Here is a 16,649-nt window from a genome sequence, read left to right as displayed (position 1 = left end):
AAGATGCATCTCCCAGAGATAATACTTTAATGGAAATGTGCAGTGTAACGATGTACAGTTCTCTGATTAATTTGAGAACGATTTTCATGTGTGAATTTGAGAATTAAGGGGTATTAGAGGCATTGCTGATTTCCTTCTTTTCATTTACAGTAACAGAAACACAGTTTTGTTCAGAGTGTCGGTAAAACCACCAAAAAATTATATTTACCAGCTTCTCTTGCAGCTAGAGAGAGCCATATGACACAGTTTGGGTCACAACAAAGGACTTCCATTTGCAGATGCTTTTCTTTTTTAGAAATAGACAGGGCTTGTAGGATAGTTCTTGAAAAGAGTCAGACTCTGCTGCCCCTTACCCTTCCCTCTTCCTTCCTGGAATGAGAAATTAGTGCTGGAAGTACAACAGCCATTTGATAATCATGAGGTGGCAAGATGAGGTTAAAAGCCACAAGTAAAGATGAAAAAAGAGCCTGCATCCTAATAATACCTAGGGTTGCCATATCAACCCCGGACTATCTACTTCTAAATATCTTTTACATGATAAAAATCAAACTATTTGGTCAAACTACCCTAAATTAAGTTTTTTGTTGTTGTTATATATAGCTATCCTGAACTGTTATGAAGAATAATACAGAAAAGGAATTAATTTCTAGTTGCAACCAATGACGTTTGGGTGGATTTTTAGTAAATCTGATACTTCAGGTCACTTCCAGGTATTAAAATCTTTGATTTCATAAGCAAAACCCAACAAATCAAAATCCTTGAGTTATCCAGCAAAGAACAAAGCTAATAAAAACTTATCTGTTCCAAATGTCTCACTTTATGTGTAGGAATTCCTGGTATAAAGCTATGAAGTAACTGCCCAAGAGTACACAGAAGGTAACTCAGTTCAATTCAGTTCAGTTCAGTTGCTCAGTCATGTCCAATTCTTTGTAACCCCATGAACTCCAGCACACCAGGCTTCCCTCTCCATCTCCAACTCCTGGAGTTTACTCAAACTCATGCCCATCGAGTTGGTGATGTCATCCTCTGTCATCTCATTCTCTGTCCCGCCTTCAATCTTTCCAAGCATCAGGGTCTTTTCAAATGAGTCAGTTATTCACATCAGGTGGCCAAAGAATTGGAGTTTCAGCTTTAGCATTAGTCCTTCCAATGAATATTCAGGACTGATTTCCTTTAGGATGGACTGGTTGGATCTCCTTGCTGTCCAAGGGACTCTCAAGAATCTTCTCTGACACCACAGTTCAAAAGCATCAATTCTTCAGTGCTCAGCTTTCTTTAGGGTCCAACTCTCACATCCATACATGACCACTGGAAAAACCATAGCTTTGACTACATGGACCTTTGTTGGCAAAGTAATGTCTCTGCTTTTTAATATGCTGTCTAGGTTGGTCATAACTTTCCTTTTGAGGAGTAAGCATCTTTTAATTTCATGGCTGCAGTCACCATCTGCAGTGATTTTGACTTTATTTTGCAGTGACTTTATTTTGCCCCTCAAAATAAAGTCTATCACTGTTTCCACTGTTTCCCCATCTATTTGTCATGAAGTGATGGGACCAGATGCCATGATCTTAGTTTTCTGAATGTTGAGTTTTAAGGCAACTTTTTCACTCTCCTCTTTCAGTTTCATCAAGAGGCTCTTTAGCTCTTCTTCGCTTTCTGCCATAAGGGTGGTGTCATCTGCACATCTGAGGTTATTGATATTTCTCCCAGCAATCTTGATTCCAGCTTGTGTTTCTTCTAGCCCAGTGTTTCTCATGATGTACTCTGCATATAAGTTAAATAAGTTCGGTGACAATATACAGCCTTGATGTATGCCTTTTCCTATTTAGAACCAGTCCGTTGTTCCCTGTCCAGTTCTAATTGCTTCTTGATCTGCATACAGATTTCTCAGGAGGCAGGTCAGCTGGTCTGGTATTCCCACTTCTTTCAGAATTTTCCACAGATTATTGTGATCCACACAGTCAAAGGCTTTGGCATAGTCAATAAAGCAGAAGTAGATGTTTTTCTGAACTCTCTTTTTTGATGATCCAACGGATGTTGGCAATTTGATCTCTGGTTCCTCTGCCTTTTTTAAAACCAGCTTGAACATCTGGAAGTTCACAGTTCACATACTGTTGAAGCCTGGCTTGAAGAATTTTGAGCGTTACTTTGCTAGCATGTGAGATCAGTGTAATTGTGCAGTAGTTTGAGCTTTCTTTGGCATTGCCTTTCTTTGGGATTGGAATGAAAACGGACGTTTTCCGGTCCTGTGGCCACGGCTGAGTTTTCCAAATTTGCTGGCATATTCAGTGCAACACTTTCACAGCATCATCTTTGAGGATCTGAAATACTTCAACTGGAGTTCTATCACCTCCACTAGCTTTGTTCGTAGTGATGCTTCCGAAGGCCCACTTGACTTCACATTCCAGGATGTCTGGCTCTCGGTGAGTGATCACACCATCATGATTATCTGGGTCATGAAGATCTTTTTTGTATAGTTCTTCTGTGTATTTTGCCACCTCTTCTTAATATCTTCTGCTTCTGTTAGGTCCATACCATTTCTGTCCTTTATTGTGCCCATCTTCACATGAAATATTCCCTTGGTATCTCTAATTTTCTTGAAGAGATCTCTAGTCTTTCCCATTCTATTGTTTTCCTCTATTTCTTTGCATTGATCACTGAGGAAGGCTTTCTTATCTCTCCTTGCTGTTCTTTGGAACTCTGCATTCAAATGAGTATATCTTTCCTTTTTTCCTTTGCCTTTCACTTCTCTTCTTTTCACAGCTATTTGTAAGGCCTCCTCAGACAACCATTTTGCCTTTTTTGCATTTCTTTTTCTTGGGGATGGTCTTGATCACTGCCTTCTGTATAATTTCACAAACCTCCATCCATAATTCTTCAGGCACTCTGTCTATCAGATCTAATCCCTTGAATCTATTTCTTACTTCCACTGTATAATCATCAGGGATTTGATTTAGGCCATACCTGAATGATCTTGGAGAAGGAAATGGCAACCCACTCCAGTATTCTTGCCTGGAGAATCCCAGGGACGGCGGAGCCTGGTGGGCTGCCGTCTATGGGGTCGCACAGAGTCGGACACGACTGAAGTGACTTAGCAGCAGCTTAGCAGAATGATCTAGTGGTTTTCCCTACTTTCTTCAATTTAAGTCTGAATTTGGCAATAAGGAGTTCATGATCTGAGCCACAGTCAGCTCCAAATCTTGTTTTTGCTGACTGTATAGACCTTCTCCATCTTTGGCTGCAAAGAATATAATCAATCTGATTTCGGTGTTGACCATCTGGTGATGTCCATGTGTAGTCTTCTCTTGTGTTGTTAGAAGAGGGTGTTTGCTATGACCAGTGCGTTCTCTTGGCAAAACTCTATTAGCCTTTGCCCTGCTTCATTCTGCACTCCAAGGGCAAATTTGCCTGTTACTCCAGCTATTTCTTGACTTCCTAGTTTTGCATTGCAGTCCCCTATAATGAAAAAGGTATCTTTTTTGGGTGTTAGTTCTAGAAGGTCTTGTAGGTCTTCACAGAACCATTCAACTTCAATTTCTTCAGCAGTACTGGTAGGGGCATAGACTTGGATTACTGTGATATTGAATGGCTTGCCTTGGAAAAGAACAGAGATCATTTTGTTGTTTTTGAGATTGCATCCAAATACTGCATTTTGGACTCTTTTGTTGACTATGATGGCTACTCCATATCTTCTAAGGGATTCTTGCCCACAGTAGTAGATAGAATGGTTATCTGAGTTAAATTCATCCATTCCAGAAGGTAACTAGTGGAGGCAAAAGTCAGACCTAGGCTATTACTTCTGAATAAACCACAAAAGCAAACTTCCCCAGAAAGTCCTATAATCTGTACATTTTAATCCAATCTCCTCATACATCTTCAACATCAAAAATACAAGTTAGAGTGCAAGTGATCACTTTAAGGATTTTTCATAAGATCTTCTTTTTAGCAAATATTCCATTTTTATATTGCTATGCTTAGTAAGGCAGGAAATGTCAAGTCATTAAAGAAAAAAAATTAAGCATCAAACACATTCAAACTCAAAGGTTATTCAGATTAACCTCTTCTGTTTCTGAGAAAATTCCATGAGACAGACCACTCCCACCGTACAGTAACCTGGTCACCTAAATCTTAACACAGAATATACTATTGTCATATCTTAGTACAGTAATGTAAGATTTAGGAGTGAAGAAAATTGAAAACTATTCTGAAGAATGAAGGTCAAGTGAATGAAAGTACTCTTATTCTTTAACAATGAATGGGCCTTTGTAAGGTTCTGTGAACATGAGAATGTGGGGCAAAGAGTGTCCATTAAACATGTGGTTGGTGTCATTGATTGCTTGTGCCTCTACTGATATGGTAGGGATGATGCACTACTTGAATCTTTACCACTGTTGTCATGTTAAATGTCATAAGTAACTTATGAAACCTTGTGGTTTAGTGCTTGTGTTCAGAAAAAAATATCATCTAAGTACCCAAGAAAGCCAAGTGAAATAAATAAGGCCATCTCTCCTCTGTTGAATCCTAAGTTATTTTCTCCATAGTTTCTTTTTTCTGTTCACATTAGTTTCCTTCCTCTACTTTTAGTTTTTCTGAGATATAAATGACATTATATTATACTCATGTTGAGTAGTTCCTCTTTTGCCTCAACAGTGAGAAGACATCTTAATCAGATAATACAGGCAAAAGAAAACCCATTTTCCTGTAGGGAAGGAGAAAGGGCAATAATGCCAAGAGGGTCGAATGCTTAGAATGTGAGCTTTCCAAGGTGAGTGGAACTTTATCTTGTATCCTCCATGTGTATAAAATATGACTAGTATATTCAATATTCACGTACAGACTGAATTACCTGGGAATGATCTATTAGCAGAAGAAGTCCTTTCACCACACTCATAGGGTCGCTAGATGCTGATAGCATTTTGGACATCAAATCACTATATCCATTGAAAAAAGTGACAGGTCTGAGCTGAACATCAAAGAGGAGAGCTGACAAGCCAGCATAGGAGTCAAGGTTCTCTTCCCCCTCATCAGGAGTGGCTGCAATTAACGCCTCTAGTCCTTGGGCTTCGATGACCACCTAGGGAAAATGGATATAGCATTCATGACATTAGTTCCCTGCCTGTTCTGTACGAGAGGATGAGCTACACCTACAACTTTCCTGGCATTCCAAAAGTTGCCTGCAGCTGCAAAAATAGGCAAAAAATAAAACAAAAACAGCTCTATGCCTGAATATGAGTTTGTTCTCCTCATTTAATTCTCACAGTCACACTTTGAGGTACACGTGATTGTATCCATTTTGTAGATGAAGCCTGAAAAAAAACTCAGATGGTAGACTCAGATAGGTCTCAGATAGGTCTCAAACCTCTTCTGTCTGACTGCAAAGACCATGAACTTTCCATTTAATGGCGTCATCCTAGATACACAGTCTCTGCAGAATTGTCGTACACAGTGGATTGCCTGTCTTGGGGAGCCCCTAAAAATGAGGTGGAGAGATGTTGGCACAGTTGGCCCTAGTCTGTGCTATGAGAGGGTGTGCAACTCTCTAAGCCATGACTCACACCCTTCCACATAAAACCTCTTCCAGTAAAAGAAGAGATGTTGAACATCGAGAGCAGGCTCACATCCTGAGCTCTACCACACACAGGAATCCTACATATTCTCTGTCCTCCACACCCAGGGCCCTAGCCAGGGGCGTTTGGCATTTCAGAGCACATATCAGAAAACAGATGGTGATTCCTCAGGACAGAGGCATGGTTTACGACTAGAGTCCTGTCAAACGGTATAGTAATACAATATTGATAAGAACTCAAATTTATAGAACACTAGATCATTTCTAAAGATAAAATGAGTTTATTTAGAAGGATATAGTTTTATATGCACAAAAACTAAAAAGAGAGTATATTTTGAAATTAGGAAGCCTTTAAATTTGGGGTAAAACTAAAGGGATGAAAGTCAGCCAGTTGTCAAATGCCTACACTTTATTCTTTGCTGACTTAGAAGTATTGGAAAAATTAGATCGACTCTTTGGAGAACCATATTCTATTATGAGAGCTTTCCTTATGAGGAATCAATCCCTCCATAGAAACACCAAGAGAATGAAATACATTCTAGAATTAAATATCTGGAGCTCCAAGGAATATATCTATGAGTAAAAATAAAATATTTTTACAAAACATACGTGAGAAATACTGGCATAATTTCAATTTTGTGAACATGTGTACCTTTGAAAAAATATGGATGTTTGCATATTTGAAACTCTCTGGGACCATAAACCACACAGCCTCTTGCAGATGATGGAATCAGGGTGCCATGATGGGTCCGTGATTAATTTACACATTCTATAGTGTTATCATTAGTATATATTTTATCCTACTTCACACTAACTGCTTACATAGTCAAATAAGCAAAATTAATGAAAAATGAGATACCTGGATACCATGAAGAGGAGTTTTCTCAATGAACTGAAAGATGTTCAGGTTACTTCTCCTTAGAATGCCGGAACCAGAGTAAAGAATGTCAAGGCTGTAAGTAGATGCGGAATGGGAAGTCCCTAATGACACCAACAAAAAAATCCCTGAATTTAACAACAGTCACAGCAACACTGAGCAGGGCATGGGGCAGGGAGGGAGAACCCTTTTCTGGGTTACGTACGTTCTACGTAGCCAGTATATGCAGAGGAGGAGCCACTCTTGGAGAAACGATCATAATTATGAGCGACCATTTCCTTCAGAACTTGACGGACCATTTTGCTGTAACACAAAATAGGAAAAAGCTGCATTGTGATGGCTGTTTTCCAAGTCAAATTTGGAAGGAACCCAACTCCTCAGTGGAAAAAAGAAGGGGCCAAATTTTCCTCATGCCACTCCAAGACTAGGGAGGTGCCAGCTGGAGTGCCAGCAACAGGATGAGGGTTTTCCCCTTCATTCTTCAGATATCTGAAGTTTAGTACGGTATCAAAATGACAGCAAGGTGAGGACTCCAAGCCCTGAGATGGTTGAAGCTGAGTGATGGACACAACTCAGGAACACACAACGTGGAAAACAACACGTTCTTTGAATCATTGTGGTTCTATTGTCAAATAGTATATACTTTTAAGGAAGATTGTACAAAACTGGAGAGGCTGCCCAATTTTTCTTTAAATGTTTTCTTATACTCTCTAGAGTTGTCCAATGTTCAATTAAAGGGACACTTGACAAGGGACTTCCCTGGTGGTGCAACAGTTAGGACTTTACGAGCTTCCACCATGAGGGACATGGGTTCAAACCTGGTCAGGAAACTAAGATCTCACAAACCACTCAGCATAGCCATAAAAAAGAAAAAAAAAAAATCTCAGTAAAACCCAATGACCATCTGACCTGTCTCTTGAGAAACCTGTATGCAGGTCAGGAAGCAACAGTTAGAACTAGACATGGAACAACACACTGGTTCCAAATAGGAAAAGGAGTACGTCAAGGCTGTATATTGCCACCCTGCTTATTTAACTTACATGCAGAGTACCTCATGAGAAACGCTGGGCTGGAAGAAACACAAGCTGGAATCAAGATTGCCAGGAGAAATATCAATAACATCAGATATGCGGATGATACCACCCTTATGGCAGAAAGTGAAGAAGAACTAAAGAGCCTCTTGATGAAAGTGAAAGAGAAGAGTGAAAAAATTGGCTTAAAGCTCAACGTTCAGAAAACTAAGATCATGGCATCTGGTCCCATCACTTCATGGGAAATAGATGGGGAAACAGTGGAAACAGTGTCAGACTTTATTTTTTTGGGCTCCAAAATCACTGCTGATGGTGATTGCAGCCATGAAATTAAAAGATGCTTACCCCTTGGAAGGAAGGTTATGGCCAACCTAGATAGCATATTTAAAAGCAGAGACATTACTTTGCCAACAAAAGTCTGTCTAGTCAAGGCTATGGTTTTTCCAGTGGTCATGTATGGATGTGAGAGTTGGATGATGAAGAAAGCTGAGCGCCACAGAATTGATGCTTTTGAACTGTGGTGTTGAAGAAGACTCTTGAGAGTCCCTTGGACTGCAAGGAGATCCAATCAATCCATCTTAAAAGAGATCAATCCTGGGTGTTCATTGGAAGGACTGATGTTGAAGCTGAAACTCCAATACTTTGGCCACCTCATGCAGAGTTGACTCATTGGAAAAGACCCCAATGCTGGGTAGGATTGGGGGCAGGAGGAGAAGGGGATGACAGAGGATGAGATGGTTGGATGGCATCACCGACTCGATGGACATGGGTTTGGGTAGACTCCGGGAGTTGGTGATAGACAGAGAGGCCTGGTGTGCTGCAATTCATGGGGTCGCAAAGAGTCGGACACTACTGAGTGACTGAACTGAACTGAAAACCCAATGTGCATGCTAAGTTACTTCAGTTGTGTCTGACTCTTTGCAACTCTATGGACTATAGCACACCAGGCTCCTCTGTCCATGGAATTCTCCAGGCAAGAACATTGGAGTGGGTTGCCATGCCCTTCTCCAGGGGATTTTCCCAATCCAGGGATTGAAACCATGTCTCTTCCATCTCTTGCATTGGCAAGCAGGTTCTTTACCACTAGTGCCCCCTGGGAAACCTGAGAGTCTCTTCCTAAGTAAGTCTTAAACCTTACCCCTCTAAGGGATAGGCTACCAACTTCAGTATTCTTGGGCTTCCCTGTGGCTCAGCTGGTAAAAAAATCCGCCTGCAATGCGGGAGACGTGGGTTCAATCCCTGGGTTGGGAAGATCCCCTGGAGAAGGGAAAGGCTACCCACTCCAGTTTTCTGGTCTGGAAAATTCCATGGACTGTATAGTCCATGGTGTCCCAAAGAGTTGGACACAACCGAGATACTTTCATTTTTTTTTCTTTATCTTATTTACTCATATAATTAGTGTTGAGATATTGCTATTCCTGACTACTTAACATTAATCCCATTAGTAATAATAAAATTTAAACAGCACAGCAAAAAAGAAATTAAAGTAATCCACCAAAGAAATCTGCACCTATGTCTGATGTAGAACATTATTGAGAGGGAGAAGAAGAATGTTGCCTTACAAGGTTCACCCCAGTATCACTAGGTGATATGATTGTAGCCTGGAGAAGAAAACGTAAAGAGCAGTCCTCAAATATTCACAGGGACTGCATGTGAGTGAGTGATTAGCTCTCTTCTGCTTTGTTCCAGGGATGAAGTCAGGCCGAGAGAAGATTTCAGTTATTCAGAGCAGTAATGGTGAGAGGCTCTGAACGAAGGAACATGTTTCCTCAAAGGTGGTGAACTTTCCGCCCCTGGAGAGCAAAGTCTGGACACCACCTGCCAGGAGACTAGACTCCCCACATTGCAGAAAGATAGCCAGCGAGGGGCCTTTCATGTCTCTTCCAACTCTGATGTTTTCAGTTCTGAGAGTGTGATGCTCAGGTTTGCCATGGCTTCCTCGTGTTTCCCAGGCCGCTCTCCACCCCACCGCTTCCTCCTAAGTGCCCCTGAATCACTAGGTTCACAAGACAAGGGCAGCAAATACATCCAGGACCTCTTTCACAGAGTCTCACAAAAGCAAAGCAATAGAACTAGGGAGAAATCAAAGCCATTTGAAAGGAAAACATGGTTGCAGAGAGAATTTGTTTCCTTCTCCATCACTCATCTGTTCTTTCCTCCTTCCTTATCTGCCTTGTTCTTTTGTCTCTACTTGTTCCTCCCGTTTCTTCTCCCTTCAGTGTTATTCTTTGATTCTGTTCCCTTCAATCTCTTACTGCCTTTTTCTCCATTTCCTTTCTCCTTATCTATTTCCCATCCTTCCTCCCCATGTCTGTTTCCCTTTTCAACTGGGAACACTCAAACATAAGCTTTCCCGAAGGCAGTACTTAGCATGTAACTCAGGGGAAACAGAGATTCCTTCCCTGGTCCTCTGATTTCAGTGAGGAGAAGGGACATCAGTGAATTTGGGAAAAGAGACTTGGGAACTTGAAAGAAGATGAATCCATTAAGTAATTGAGAGCAATGAAGGCAATGATCCCATTCTTTATGCTTTGAATAACCCTAAAACATGGGTCATGTCTAAGGTTTTAAACTCAAAGGGTAAATTCATTTGATCTGTGATAAATGAGATTTGAAGATCCCTACCATTTGGAAAGTTAAGATGAAAGACCATTTGGTGGGAACTTACATAATTTTATGATGCTAATTATAAAAATAGTCCTATTGAAAATGTAGTTGGATTTGAAAACATTACTAACATTTGGCAATATGATATTACCAGACCGAGCAGGAGACCTAAAGTGAAAAAAACCATATCCAGAGTTCCAAATCATAGTGCCAAGGCAAAGTTTAACCTGGCCTGCTAAATAGTTCTCTTATGGGAAATTTGCCAAACTCTTTGGTTTTACACAACATAACCCAGCATAAAGACCACACCATTATTATTAGCCACATATGTATCACATCATTATACAAACAAGCTCAGATAAGCAGAGAGAGGGGTGCTATTCCCTACCTTGCAGGCATTTCAAAACGTAGGATGTCTTGGACAATGGAGAGCATGTACTTATTCATTTCTTTGGGAAGTTCCCCGATAGAGAGCAGGATGTTTTTTACTTCCATGTAGGATGGGTTGTTTTTTAAAATGATGGCAGCTGCAGTAGTGCGCACAGTTTTTTCATGTATTTTACGATTCTGGTGGTATATTCTGTTCATAGTCTTCTTTACCTGTACACAAGAGGTTCAAGCTTGGTTAGCGCACATCTCATTTCATGAATTGATACTGTGGCAGGAAGAGTTCATGCTCATAAAAATAGACATGTGCCTCTATATTTCCCACATTTCTTTGCACTTCGGGTGGGGCTATAGTCCTGGCTAACAGACCGTAAGCAGAATTTCTATGGGTGACTTCTGGGCTGAGGCAGCTAAGAGCTAATATATCTTATCCCTCTCTTTCGTCTACTACTATAGTGAGTTCATGGCCACATTTTCCCTTAGCATGGATTAGCCATAGCATGGATGAGAAGCTGAGATGTGAGAAACTGAGATTTTTGAGTCTTGATTTTTATGCAGTATATCATAGTATTACCTAACAAACACAGGTTTTTCAAAGGTACTCCTGCTATATGGCAAAGGGCCTCTGGAGAGAGATGGCTATATGAACCTATATTCCTTACAATGAAGTGCCTCAGAATCTTCCATAAAATTAATAGACTATTTTTTAGAGAAATTTTAGGTTCACAGAAAAATTGAGCTGTAAGTATAGCATTCCTATATCCTCCTGATCTCCATCCCTTTCCACTCCCCCTCCCACACAATCTCCCCTCTATCAATATCCTGCATCTCAGTGATACGTGTATTACATTTGATGTTGATGAACCTATACTGATACATCATTATCACCCAAAGTCCATAGGTTATATTAGAGGATTTTCTTTTCTTTTCTTTTTTTTTTTTTTACAAAATGTTAACTTATATGCAGAGTACATCATGAGAAATGCTGGGCTGGAAGAAACACAAGCTGGAATCAAGATTGCCAGGAGAAATATCAATAACATCAGATATGCGGATGATACCACCCTTATGGCAGAAAGTGAAGAAGAACTAAAGAGCCTCTTGATGAAAGTGAAAGAGGAGAGTGAAAAAGTTGGCTTAAAGCTCAACGTTCAGAAAACTAAGATCATGGCATCTGGTCCCATCACTTCATGGGAAATAGATGGGGAAACAGTGGAAACAGTGTCAGACTTTATTTTTTTGGGCTCCAAAATCACTGCTGATGGTGATTGCAGCCATGAAATTAAAAGATGCTTACTCCTTGGAAGGAAGGTTATGGCCAACCTAGATAGCATATTTAAAAGCAGAGACATTACTTTGCCAACAAAAGTCCGTCTAGTCAAGGCTATGGTTTTTCCAGTGGTCATGTATGATTGTGAGAGTTGGATGGTGAAGAAAGCTGAGAGCTGCAGAATTGATGCTTTTGAACTGTGGTGTTGGAGAAGACTCTTGAGAGTCCCTTGGACTGCAAGGAGATCCAATCAATCCATCCTAAAGGAGATCAGTCCTGGGTGTTCATTGGAAGGACTGATGTTGAAGCTGAAACTCCAATACTTTGGCCACCTCATGTGAAGAGTTGACTCATTGGAAAAGACCCTAATGCTGGGTAGGATTGGGGGCAGGAGGAGAAGGGGATGACAGAGGATGAGATGGTTGGATGGCATCACTGACTCGATGGACATGGGTTTGGGCAGACTCCGGGAGTTGGTGATGGACAGGGAGGCCTGGTGTGCTGCAATTCATGGGGTCGCAAAGAGTCGGACACGACTGAATGACTGAACTGAACTGAATACTGAAGAAAATTCATCAAAATAATTACATTCTGTGGCAACAACTAATTTATTAGTCACTAGCTTCGCCTAACAATAGGCAATGTTTTGGGTTCTAAACTAGGTATTTATAAATATTTCTTTCAATTCTACTCTCCTCTGCCTTGTTCTCTCTCTCAAATGTTGACCTTGTTCTCAGGTATATAGGAATTAAGAAACTCATCAAAAGAAAAACAACTAAGAAGAGACTGAGCCAGAATCTAAAGAATCTATCTCTAAGTCTGTCTGTCTCAAAAACTCATAACCCTAATTATCACACTTCACAGCCTATTAACTTTGATAGAAAACGTAGCTGCAAACTGAGAACATCATTCTCGGCAGGCTGTTTATCTTATACTTTGTAAACATTTTTTTGTCCTAAAAATTCTTTTAATTTGGATGACTTCCTGAATGGTCACACTTAAGCCAGGTTATTCCCATGTCAAACAATCTAAGAGCATCTTAAAACTTGTGAGGTGTGTGTGTGTGTGTGTGTGTGTGTGTGTGTTAATCACTCAGTCATGTCTGATTATGTGACCCCATGGACTGTAGCCCATCAGGTTCCTCTGTCTGTGAGATTTCCCAGGCAAGACGACTGGAGTGGGTAGCCATTTCCTTCTCCAGGGGGATCTTCCCTACCCAGGGATCGAACCTGGGTCTCCTGCATTGCAGGCAGATTCTTTACTGTCTGAGCCACCAGGGAAATAAAGATATTTCAGAGAAGAATTTGTTTCTTAAAGTAAGAGAAGGTGCTTCAATATTTATGCTTCAGGATATAGGACATTTTCTACTCAAAATGTGAGGCTACTTCAGAACAGCCTTAAATCCAATTCAAGTTATTTCTAAACAGGAAAAGGAGATTCTTAGTTTGGGGGGGGAAATAGGGTGACTTCAGAGAAGTTTGCATTTGACTCATGATTAGGCATGCTTTTTTTTTTTCCTTTTATGAAGGTTGTGAATATTCTTGGAGAACTTACCTCATCAGTTATGAAAGGGACATCATATCTCTGGAGTGTGGTGGCGGCGAGGTGGCTGATGGGCCCTTCTCCAGTCTCTGTGTACTTCAGAAGGAGTGGGATGCCTTCTGGAAGCCGGGCATTCTTCAGAGCCAGCAGGTACATCATGATGTCCTCTTTTTTCTCTGCTTTTTCAAGTCCTCCCAAAATTAACTTCTTGGCTTCTATCACTCCCTAAAAGAACACATTCTACAACAGACTTATGTGTAACCATACATGAAACAAAGCTTGGGTAAGATCGGCTTCACTCTTGTGTCCAAGACAATAGCCTAAAGTTTCACAACTTTTTGCACTGGTTGCTTGACTGAGGCACGCAATGAAAATGAAAAAGTAAAGCTTGATAAAGGTATTGTTGTTATTTTTTAAATACATATATTAACATATCTGCGAGAAGCAATGAGTATAATGAACAATGGGCATATTTACTTTTGAACACATCCTGAATGTATAAAGTCATTTTTAAAATTCCCTTGTGATCGATTATTCCTAGGATTACCCATTCATTGAAATTCTAAAATAATGGTTAGAAGGTACCTAACTGGTGGTACTCACCTTTTCTTTTGTAATAACTATGGTGAAAGCACTTAGGACTTAACTGTAAGGTCTTGTTCTTAATGTTTAAAGAGTGCTCCAGAAGGATGGGATGGGGAGGGAGGTGGGTGGGGGGTCCAGGAAGGGGAACACATGTAAACCCATGGCTGATTCATGTCAATGTATGGCAAAAACTATTACAATATTGTAAAGTAATTAGCCCCCAACTAAAATAAATAAATTTATAAAAAACAAACAAACAAACAAAACAAAACAAAAAAAAAGAGTGCTCATTTCCACTCAATTCCAAATTTCATTAATGCTGACATACTGTTCAAAAAACTTTTCTTGAATGCCTTCTGTATAGCAGGTACTTTGCAAACATATTCTTTAATGAGGAAAGGCCTTTTGTTTTCTGGCCTAGAAACTAGTAACTAGTAAGTTAATAGTTTAATGGAAAAGTAAATTAGAAATAGGCTCTATTTTACCTTTGTTACTAGGTATGTTTTAGGGGCTTCAGGTACACACACACACACACACACACACACACACATACACACAGTGGGAGAGATGGGGGTAGTGAAGACATAAAAGACCCTCAAATAGAATAAAGATGCTAAAGTTAAAATGTAATGAAGAAGTTCTATTTCTCAACTATCAGACTGAACTTTAAAAATCCAAAAGTTTGATAACACACATTGTTATTGAGCCTATTGGGAAATAGGCATCCTAGTGGGAGCCTAAAATGTTACAATTCCCATGGAAGATAATTTGGCAAAAGCTAACAGATCTGCATTTTGATCCAGTACCCTAGCCCTGAAGCTATAGCTCCAAAAATAAGAGAAAATGTGCCCAAGATTATCCATTTAAATATTATTTGTAACAGCAAAAATACTGGACATCACCTAATGACCATACATGGGAGAAAAAACTGTGGTGCCTCAGTTTAACACACAATGGAGTACTTGGCACCTGTAAAAGGAAGGGGAAAGAGCTCTGTGAACCAGTATGGGCTGATTTCCAGAACATGTTGTTAAGTGGAAAAAATAAGATACAAGAAAAGGTATACAGAAGTTTATAGTTTGTGTAAGAAAAAAGGGATAAGAATGTGTGTGTACACCTGCTTACTGTTGCAAAAAGAAACAAGAAAGAGAACCCAAAACTAATGATAATGCTTACATAGAAAAAGTAGGTAAGAATGGGTGGAAGGGTAGGAAAGGGAATGAGACCTGTTTGAGAATATTTTTAAAATCAAGTTTTGACTTTCAAATCATGTTCCTATTTCATATATTCAAGAAATAAAATGAAGTTAACAAGGATGAAAGGATGCTAAAATTGAATTCAAACAAAATCTAATGAACATCAATAAGTATCAGATTAATAACATAACTAAACAAAAGAGAATAAAAAAGAATTAATCCAAGTAATGTTTGAGCATAGTACTCTGTATACCTTTAGTGTAATATATTCTAAAGACAAAAAGATTGTGAAGTCTTGAACTTTACTTGAACTTTACTTTGTTTTTTGTAGTGATATTTGTGTAACAATTCCAAAGCTATTTTGTGCATGTTTTAGGACTGAGCAAATGAATCACAGTATCGATGTTCTTGAGAACCAAGGTTCTCACTATGGGAGAAGGGAGATATAATTATGGAATGATGGAAGGAGAGAAAGAATCCTATAGAACTGGATTAGAATTAGAGGTAGCAGTATGAACTCACAGTTTAATAAATATAAATACATGTATTTTGTCCGTTGTAAGAACCTAGATGCAATGGCCTTCAAGTAATGAGAAGTACAAGTCTTTAGGGGTAAAATGTCAGATGCGTGCATCTTACTCTCAAAGGGTTCAACCAAAATAATATAAAATGAAATAAGATAATGCAAATAGGACAATACATTAACAACTGTCAAATCTAGATGAATCAGGTATACAAATATTCATGGAATTGTGCTACTCTCACAACTTTTCCATAGGTCTGAATTTTTTTCCAAATATAAATTTGGGGGAGAAAAAGATTAGGATGCAGTGAGATAAAAATGTAAGCAAAAACAAATATTAATAGGAAACGGAAATAGAAGTAACATGCTGACTGAAAGCTGGTTATATAATAAACATGGATGGAAAAAAGACTATATTTGTATATATTTAATATCTTTAACCTATTTACCTTACAGAAAGATGAGTTGTGTTGGATATTAATTCATTTAGATTTTCCATATTTAGTTGTGCTTAAAAGTGAGTGTTTTGTTATAATTTAATGAGAAAGATGCTAAAATTGATAGTCCACTCAGGCCAGTGGAGAAGCTTTGAGGAACTGAAATTAAAAATAAAATATAAAGTTCTAAAGTAGTTAGAAGTAACTAAATTTCTACCATAAAAACTCAAAAACTGCAAACCATACTTATTATAGATAATAGTCTGCTCTAGGAGGTAGCCCTAGAGTCTAATATCGAAGAACAAGAACTTCACCATATACACATATATACATCATTCAAAGTTAAGTACAGTAGACAGTGGGTACTCAATAAATATATCTTGATGGGGGATTCTTGGACTATTCACTTTCAGCAAGCGTTTATTGAACATTACCTATGTACCAGGCACCATTTTAAGCAACTGGTGTGGAATAAACAGAGATCCATTTCTGCAGTGAACTTATATTTCAGTGGGAGACAGAATAAATAATCCATGTAATAAACAACTGAATTATAAAGTATGTTCAACAGCAATAATTGCCATGCAAGTAGTGAAAATAGAGTAGGGTGAAGGGAATTAGGAACACC

General features: G+C 39.2%; 1 protein-coding gene across 14 annotated transcripts in view; it reads right to left on the bottom strand.

Moving 5' to 3' along the window:
* Positions 1-16,649, bottom strand: part of MTTP (microsomal triglyceride transfer protein) — a 68,447-nt gene that overhangs the window by 11,127 nt on the left and 40,671 nt on the right. For all 14 annotated transcript variants that reach the window (XM_081596530.1, XM_081596571.1, XM_081596553.1 and 11 more), the window contains 5 exons: positions 13,293-13,505; positions 10,470-10,681; positions 6,649-6,746; positions 6,426-6,547; positions 4,847-5,074 (listed from right to left, as the gene is read on the bottom strand). In XM_081596530.1, the coding sequence (XP_081452656.1) occupies positions 4,847-5,074; positions 6,426-6,547; positions 6,649-6,746; positions 10,470-10,681; positions 13,293-13,505 (873 nt within the window). The remainder of the gene's footprint in view (positions 1-4,846; positions 5,075-6,425; positions 6,548-6,648; positions 6,747-10,469; positions 10,682-13,292; positions 13,506-16,649) is intronic.

Source organism: Giraffa tippelskirchi, chromosome 1 (assembly GCF_054371585.1).
Source record: "Giraffa tippelskirchi isolate mGirTip1 chromosome 1, T2T-mGirTip1v1.2.pri, whole genome shotgun sequence".
Lineage (NCBI taxonomy): Eukaryota > Metazoa > Chordata > Mammalia > Artiodactyla > Giraffidae > Giraffa > Giraffa tippelskirchi.
This window is presented reverse-complemented; position numbering and strand designations above follow the sequence as displayed.